Source organism: Meleagris gallopavo, chromosome 21 (genome assembly GCF_000146605.3).
Source record: "Meleagris gallopavo isolate NT-WF06-2002-E0010 breed Aviagen turkey brand Nicholas breeding stock chromosome 21, Turkey_5.1, whole genome shotgun sequence".
NCBI classification, from domain to species: domain Eukaryota; kingdom Metazoa; phylum Chordata; class Aves; order Galliformes; family Phasianidae; genus Meleagris; species Meleagris gallopavo.
The window spans coordinates 5,437,922-5,446,122 of NC_015031.2; the positions used below are offsets into that span (position 1 = coordinate 5,437,922).

An 8,201-nucleotide genomic window follows, 5' to 3' on the forward strand; every position below is an offset into this window, starting at 1 on the left:
GCAGGGACAAATGTGCGCAACCCACAGCGTGGGCGCCCCAGTGGGACCAGATGGGGCTCCCGCCGGCCGTGGTGGCGGCAGGCCTTGCGGTGACAGGGGATGTTGGTGCCGGTGCTGCCCAGCCCCAGCATGGCCTGCTGCCATGGGGCCGCAATGGGGTCAGGTGCGGCCTGTGGGCCCCAGCCCTGCCTGACGGAGAGACAGCTGGACGAAGGGCAGCTTTCCTTTGTTTTTATATCACAAAGCCAACCAAAAGACAATCAGTACAAATTACAGGGAAAAGTTTGCCCCCGAGAAGTCAAATAAATTGAAATGCTTTTGCATGCACTTAAATAGGTAAATAAATAAGAGTATATACAGTCTGTAAAACAGTCTGCAAACAGTCTGCCTTGCACGGGCAAGGAGGTGACAGGGCTGTGATGGGAGGTGCTCATGAGAGGTCTGCAGCTGCGTGATGCTGGAAGAGATCGGAGCACAGCTCACTTGCTGCTTTCCTCGTGCTTCTCCATGTTCAGGATATCCTGAACCCACTTCTCTTCTGCTTTGGCACAGTACTTCTTCTCCTCAACTGTGGTGAATCTGCAGAAGGAAACACAGTTAAAGGGTGGAGGAGAAGGGAGGGCAGGGCTGGGCGACTGCATGCTCCTTGCCACTGGGAACCCCACCAAGCTGACACCTCTGTAACTGCACAACAGCCCTGCAGACACACAGGGGTGAGCTCAATATCATCACAGATGTCCTTGCTGCTTAGAGGAGAAAGCCACTCCCCCCCAAGCTGTATTCCCCAGCCAGCACAGTGTCCTGCCTGGGACTCTCTGTCTTGGTGGAGGTGACCTGCTCAGGTATAACAGGGAGGAGCAGAAGCCAGCTGCTTGAAATGTGAGATTGCCCCCTGCAAAGTTTCCAGGTAATTCTCCTAATGTGGCAGAGCCCAGCTGGCTTATGCCTCTTGCCAGGACATTGTGGGGTTTCTTGGTGCTGCCACCTTTCAGTGGGCAGCCCTGGGGTCTGGGCAGAAATACTCACATCACACCGCGGTAGGGGCATCCGCTTCCTGTGTACTCATACATCATCACCTTGCCTGGGGGAAGCGCTTTGTTTAAGAATTTGTAGCAGCAGGGTCCACGGGACCTGACAGCAACTGGGAGAGAAGAGAGGTTTTTTGATTAAAGCCAGACCAGGAGCAGTGCCAGGAGGGAGAAGTAGGCTTGCAGAACCAGAAGGGCTGCACTGAAGGTGCTGCTCCCACCAGTCTACCACCAGTCACCCTTCCCTCAGCAAGGCAAAGAGCAGCAAGATGTGCCTTTCCTTTCTTATAGCAGATGCTCAGAAGAGAGAGCCAACAAGAATTACTGGGACTTGTACAGCAGAAAGAGCAAGAAAAGAGTTCCTACAGAGTGGGAAGCTTGGACTCACGTGGACTTGAGGAGACCTGGTAGCAGAGAGCAGCCACAATGAGAACAGCAATGACAGCTGTGGAGGACTTCATGTTCCTGTTTGGTGGAGATTAATTGTAGGAGTCAGGCTAGAATGCTGCACAAGGTCCTTCACTAGGCCTGATGTGGGATTCCTGGGTTCAGCTCGCTTTATAAAGGTGCACAAGGCTGGAAACATGACGAAATGCTGCAGAAAGATAGCGTGATACAATGGAAGAAGTGCTGTGTCAAGAAATTCTATGTAAAGAGTGTGGAGTCCTACACCATCCTGTGAAGAGAAGTACCCAGAGCCCTGACGGGCAGTAGTGCCCGGATGTGGCAAGTGATATACCATGACAAGATACTCTGAAATAAGAGGGAACAGGATATGACCAACTCTTCTTTTTTTTCCTCAGACCAAAACATAGAAGTCAAAAACCTAGAAGTAGTGTTTCATGAGATTTTGCCTAGAAGTCACACGACAATAGAGAATGAGCACGGCTGGCACACACATCTAGAATATCTGCATCACAGAAATACAGAGTGGTGGGCTCTGCAGCCATGGCAGCAGGAAGAGCCACGGGTCATGCCAGCTATGCTGGTCAGCAAGGCACACAGCCACTGTGTCTTGCTTGCAGCACTGCCCAGAATGATGGGGCTTTCTTCATGCAACCAGGACACCACCTGCACATAACCACACAGGGCAGAGGGTACAGCACAGTGCTGTCCTATGTCCGGGCTCCTCACCTGTCTTCCCAAGTCCGTCCCATCACTTGCAGCAACTCATTAGGGAACTGATTCTGTTGCTACATTGCACTTCCACAAATGCCATGGAGCTTAAATACTACTGTGTTATCCATGGATGCAAGAATTGACTGCTAACCTTCACCAAGAGTTTTAGAAGCTCACGATGATGTTGGTATGGTGGAGTTTGGCTTATATTATTATTTTGTTCCAGTGATGTAGAACTGACATCCTCCTGGCATTATCCCAGCAGCCATATAGACATACAAAAGAGATTTGCTGGCTCAGCTGGTGCCGTTTAGGACATGAACGGTGTCACTGCATTGGCTGGAAGCTCTTCTCTGAAACATCCCCACAGAAGGGCTCTGCTGAGCTCCAGGCAAAAGCTCATGGATGACACTTCATGCAGGCAGAGGAAGAGCAAGAGCAAGGTATTGCTGGTGCTGGCGCAGTTTGTGGCTACTGAATAACCACAGCTGCAGCCACTGGGCTCCTCTGTGGAGGAGGAACATTTAGACATGGAACCACTGCCCAACATGGTGGCCTCGTAGAGGTCCAGAGGAGGGACTCAATGAGGTAAGTGAAAAGATTCCCTGCACCAGGTGAAGAGCTTATTCCAGGCCCGGGGCTCTTAAGTGCTCCAGGGTATCACCACAGCTCAACAGACTGAATTTAGTGAGTCAGACCTTTCAGAAGGAGTGGGATAGAAGGCACTGAAAGATGCCCAGAGCCTTTTGCATCACTAAAACACTGTGTTACTAAGCATCAGCAAAAGTGGGCCAGGATAAAACCACATGTGGGTGCTTCTCTGCTCCAACCCAGCCCACACCTTACAGTCCCTTTGCAGCCATCATAGCTGCAAAGACTGATGGATGTGTCACCGAAGATGACAGACGGGATGGTTTGACATGCCCAAGGTACCAGACCAAGCTGACTCACTTTCCTGCAGCAGCAGACAGCAGATTGAGGCTGGGGGTGCTGAAAACAGGCTTGGAGAACAGATTCGACCAACTGGCAGGCTGGGAAACCACATGGTGAGATGAGATGTGATGAAATGAGATGATGATGAGAAAACCATGACCTGCTAACCTATGTTCCACCAACACTTCCCACTATTATAGCCCTGCTCCTGTAAATTCCTCCAGTGCTTTCACACCCAGCATCTACACGTTCCCCATTCAGGCCAATCTTAGTGTTCCTGTTACACAGCTCCACATGGGGACCAGAATAAAACAGAGAGGGGAACAGGATGGAGGATGAGCTGGAGTCATCCTCACTCATGCAGCTCACAGTGACACAGCCCAGCTTGGAGCTGATTTTAGCTAAGTGTTCTGGATGTTCCTGCAATATTCAAATGTGATGTTGATGGAAATGTCACAATTCCTTTTGGAAAAAGTAAATTTTCTATCAGAAGTATACATGAGCCTAAGCGTTTTGAATGAATTCTTGCTGCTTTCAGATATACTGGGCTGTGTTTCTTGCTCTCATTCATTGTAGAGGGAATTCTTGGAGGTTTTGACACCTGTTATTCCCACATTTCAATGTTTTCCCCAACTCCATTCCTTCCTTGAAGGATGATTTTGTATTTCGGTCTTGGTTGCTCCCTCCTGCCAAGACAAATAAAGCAAATCTCTAAATATTTTGATTTCTAAAGCCTCCTCCATACCATACATCCTAAACAGCAGCTATTTATGGAGTCTGTAAAACCTCTGCCGTATGGCGTGTTTCAGCTTTCAATAGAAACCACACATGGTGTCTTTGGACTCACTACAAGAACAGCTTTGGGATGCAGGAGGAAATCTTTTCTTAGCCCTGAGGTAGCCTGCTCCACCACCCTGACTCACTTCTGGAGTTTCACCAAGAGTCTCGTTATCGCAGTGCCCCCGGGAGCTGCCTCATCACCACTGTGGGAACTCAGGTCCAAACTGGGAGCAGATCAGCTGGAAACGGAAGGAGGATTGGGGTAATCAGTGGCTGCAGGTTGCTACAGCCCTGAGAAAAACAAGCAAGATCTCAGATGAGATCTCAGATGAGATCTTGCAGAGGGACATGGGGATCACAAGGAAATTCCCATGTGTCTGAGCCAGGGCATGGATTTCAAAGTAACAGGCTCGAGAAAATGTGTCAAATGAGAATGGCCGGAGGCTGTTTGCATTCAACGGAGTCAACAGAGTTGCCTTTCTCTTCAACAGATCTGCAGCGCCCACGTCTGGAGGCATCGCTGCTGGGCTGGACGGACCCTGAGCCTGCACGGATCCTGACTGCATGCAGAAACTGCCCGTGTTGGATTTCCTGGGCCAGCTGCTCTTTCAGGGCTGTAAGGTGCTCCTATGAAACTGCAGTGAAAGCCTTGAACTGGAATTTCTATATCAGGATATCTGCTGACGTTTACCACAGTATGAATATGAATATTTGTGGTAAATGTCAGCAGAAAGACACCAACTATTTCTCAACACACAGCAAGGAGAAAATGCAGTTTCTGCCATTTCCCAGGGTACATGCAGGGCACCTAGAAAAGCCTCACTTTGAGAGCAGGAATCTGGAGAGCGGGCTGCTGTATTGGGATGTAGCCCCACAGGCATTGGAAACACTTCCAAGCCAGGCTGCCTTTGCCAAATTACAGCCATGTGGATGTGTCCTGGTTTCCCTGAGCACCAGGCACCAACCTGCCCGGGGCTGGGCCGGTTTGTCCTGCAGCTGTAGCACTCAGGGTCAGGTTTAGGATCAGAAAAACTGCAGAAAACCAGCTGAGCGCCAGCACTGGGATAGCCAGGACCTGACCTCTCCAGGCACCTGCCGTTATGCAGTCCCACACACCATCCTGCACGCCCCAAGTCATACAGAAAACTTCCCTCAATGATCCCATTCTGACTTACAACACAGAAGCAAAGCTGTCTCCTGCCCTGGGAGAGAGCAGCCTTTTGCACCTCTGCACAGGCAGTGCATGCGACGTGCTCAGCCTGGGGTTGAATGCGAAGCTGCAGCTGCTGCCCTGCAGTGGAGAAGCTGTCCAGCAGATGGCAAGCACTGCTCACCTCCAGGCCCTGCTGTCCAGAGAGATCCTCACCTGGGCAGCCAGCCCAGCAAAGTCCTGGCCTGGAAATGCAGCTGTAAGCCACGCTCAGCTTTGCTTTTGGATTCCTGGAAAAGGGAAGGCAGCTGCTGAGGCTTTAGTGGAGAGAACACACCTGGTGAATGGGTCAGGTACGGGAGCTCACCCAGGACAAAGGTAGGGAGTACAGGATGCCCTCAGGCTTCATAGCACCCTGTGCACTTGGGCAGTGACAGTCCTGCTAAGTGACAACCATTCCTTCCCCTCCCTACTCATTGCCCCATGTAGCAGTCCAGGCCTGTTTCCTACAAAGGCTCTGTGACGGCTTTAGCTGACAAGGACTCAGCAGCAGCCATTTTGCCTAAAGTATCAAAAAATGGGATCAGAAGTTAATAAAGCCTCATGTGCAGTCTCCGCCTGCCCTACAGGCTTCCACATGCCTTTTGCTTTGCCAAAAACTTTCCTGCTGGGTCTGAGCCACCACCCTGCACCCAAGACCCAGTCCTCACCTCATAACACGTGGACACTTTAGCTCAGAAAACATTTTTGTCCCATATTTGTACATTCAGCCTCATCACCAGGTTTGTACTTGTGGTGCCATTATTGCATTTGTGGAAGGACTGTCAGAACCACTTCCCTGCAGTTGTGTCCAACAGAGCTGGCTTCTCTGCTTCGGGAAGCTCGGGGTTTTGTGTCTTAGAGTGTTTCCAGAAGCGTGGAAGCCTGTTAGAGGGCTCACCTCCAGGGCAAAAAGAGCAGGATCTTTGCACAGAGCCCCGTGCCCGCCTGCTCCAGCCCAGCCAGCTGGATAACAGAGGAGGGACTGTGGTGCTCTCTGTGCCTCTATTTTCTTGCTGAAACAAGGGGGAATCTGTGCTCACTCTGAGCCTGGGCCAGGCCACAGGAGGGTGAGGAGCGTGGCAGCGGCACCCTGGGGCTCTCTCAGTTCTGGCTGGGAAGGGTGGCTGGACAGGGAGCCTGCAGCTCCTAGCTCTGGGAACGGAGTGTTCCTTTGCCTGGTCAGGGCTCACAGCCCCTGACATCCCTTCCAGTCATTCTCCTGCTATTTCCTGTCCCCTGTGGCTTGCAGGTCCTTTGGGTCAAGATTAAGATGAGAAGTATCTGTCCTCACAGACACCCCCATGACAGGTTCTCCTTCTGCCCTTTGCCTCCAGGCTACAGCCCAGCCTCTTGGAACTGAGCTAGAGGAAGGAGCTTCTGATCAGAGGAAACCCAGCCGTGGATTCTGAGGACCTGCTGGGCAGCTGCAGTGGTGCCCAGCCCATCTTCCCTCTGCGTTTCTTACTTCCAGCTCTCTGCCATCACCTCTCCATGAAACAAGAGGCACAGGAGCAGACCAGCTCAGGGCAGCCCTGTGCCCACTCTGAGCATCTCATAACCTGCCTAACAGTTTTCCCACCAGAAAGCAGACCCCCAGGTTCCTGCAAAACTCAAGGCACAGCCCAGCAGCACCACAGAGTGCTCTAAACAGCTAACTGTGGGCTGGTTCTGGCTCCATGTTGCTGCAGCCCCTGCCTTGGAGCAGTTGGTAGGAAGAGCCTGCTCTGGCTTGCATCCATCTGCCCTCCTCCAATCCTTCTCAGACAAGGCATCTCCACAGTGGGCAGTCCAGGTCCCAGAATGGGGACCTTGCCACGGACAGAGAGAAGTTGACTGCTCCTCAGTGAGAGACAGCAGCTGACACGAACCCCTCACATGGGTCCAAAGTGCTGCCAACCTCCAGCCCCACACCTGCTTGCTGGGGGCCGTGCTGGAGCAGGGTGCTTTTAGCCAGGCAGAGGGGTGGGATGGGCAGACATCCAATGGACCATTCTTCCCTTTTTCTTTGTGGTCATCCGTTCCTTCATCTTATTCAGCAATGACTTCATTTATTCAATTATTAATCACCTTGCTGCAAGAGTGGCTGGACTAAACCCATTACAGCTCCATTGGGCGCAGCCCAAAGGAAGGAGGCAGGTTTCCAAAAAGTGCATTAGAGGGAAGGCAGAAGGGAGACAGAGACGAGCCACGGAGTGAGGCGGCCTAGCTGCACAGCGCTGGCCATTTCCCAGCAGCTGGGAACCTGAGAAGCGCAGAGATGTGCACATGTGTCACACCAGCAGCTGCTCACGGCTGCGCTGTGTGCGCAGCAACTGTTTCAGCTGAAAAATACACCTCAGCAGTGAGTTACACAGCCCGTAACTGCTTGCACAATTGCTCGAGGCAACCCACATCCTAAGCAGCTCCTCCCGGATGGTCCCGTCACCTCTGCTGGGGCAGACAGGATGGTTTTGCTGTCCCCAGAAGTGGTGACACTGGTTTTACGTCTGCTTTTGAGGTCCCAGAACACGGCTGGTGCATTCCCAGCCCAGCTCCCCGCGCTTCCCTTTGCCAACGTCAGGGATCGAACACGGAACGGCCTCAGAGCGCTGCATGGCAAGCCGTGCTTCCTCCTCGCCCTGCTCAGCCGGAGGGGCTTGCAGCTGCCTCCCGCCCCAAAGCCCCCGCGCACATCCAGGTGACAGAAAGTTCCCGTCACCTTCCCACCCCGGCTGCCCACCGTCCCCAAACAGCCCCGGCACCTCGTGCCCGTTATCAGCTCCCGACCGCCAGCGGGCGCCACGCTCCATCGCCGCCACGCGCGGACGCGCACGGACGAGGACGGAGTGTATGAGCGGCAGGCGCCGCGGCCAATCATCGCAGAGAGTTTGCTTGGGGGCGGGACCACGGGCAGGGTGGGAGCTCCGAGGCGTAGCTCTTCTGGAGGGGCGGGATCTGGTGTTGAGCGGCGTGCGGACGGACCAATGAGCCTGGCGACGATCACGTAAGCTGGCCGCCTGCACGGCTCGAGACCGGCTCTCCGGAGAGCTCGTTCTGAGTGGCGTTAGGAGCAGCCAATGAGAGCAAAGGGGCGGAAGCAGGGAGGGGAGCCGGCGAGGCGGGCGGGGCAGACCGCTCCGTGAGTGGCAGATAGCTTGGCCAATGGCGCG

The 8,201-nt window shown here is 53.2% G+C and overlaps 1 protein-coding gene across 1 annotated transcript; it reads right to left on the reverse strand.

Annotated features, from left to right (window-relative positions):
• Positions 1-6: 6 nt before the first annotated feature.
• Positions 7-7,879, reverse strand: LOC100544731 (C-C motif chemokine 4 homolog). The gene is made up of 4 exons (XM_010721858.2): positions 7,794-7,879; positions 1,417-1,623; positions 1,027-1,141; positions 7-579 (listed from the first exon to the last, which is right to left on the reverse strand). The coding sequence occupies exons 2-4, from the start codon at positions 1,487-1,489 to the stop codon at positions 480-482; spliced, it is 288 nt and encodes a 95-aa protein (XP_010720160.1). The 5' UTR covers positions 1,490-1,623; positions 7,794-7,879; the 3' UTR covers positions 7-479.
• Positions 7,880-8,201: the final 322 nt, after the last annotated feature.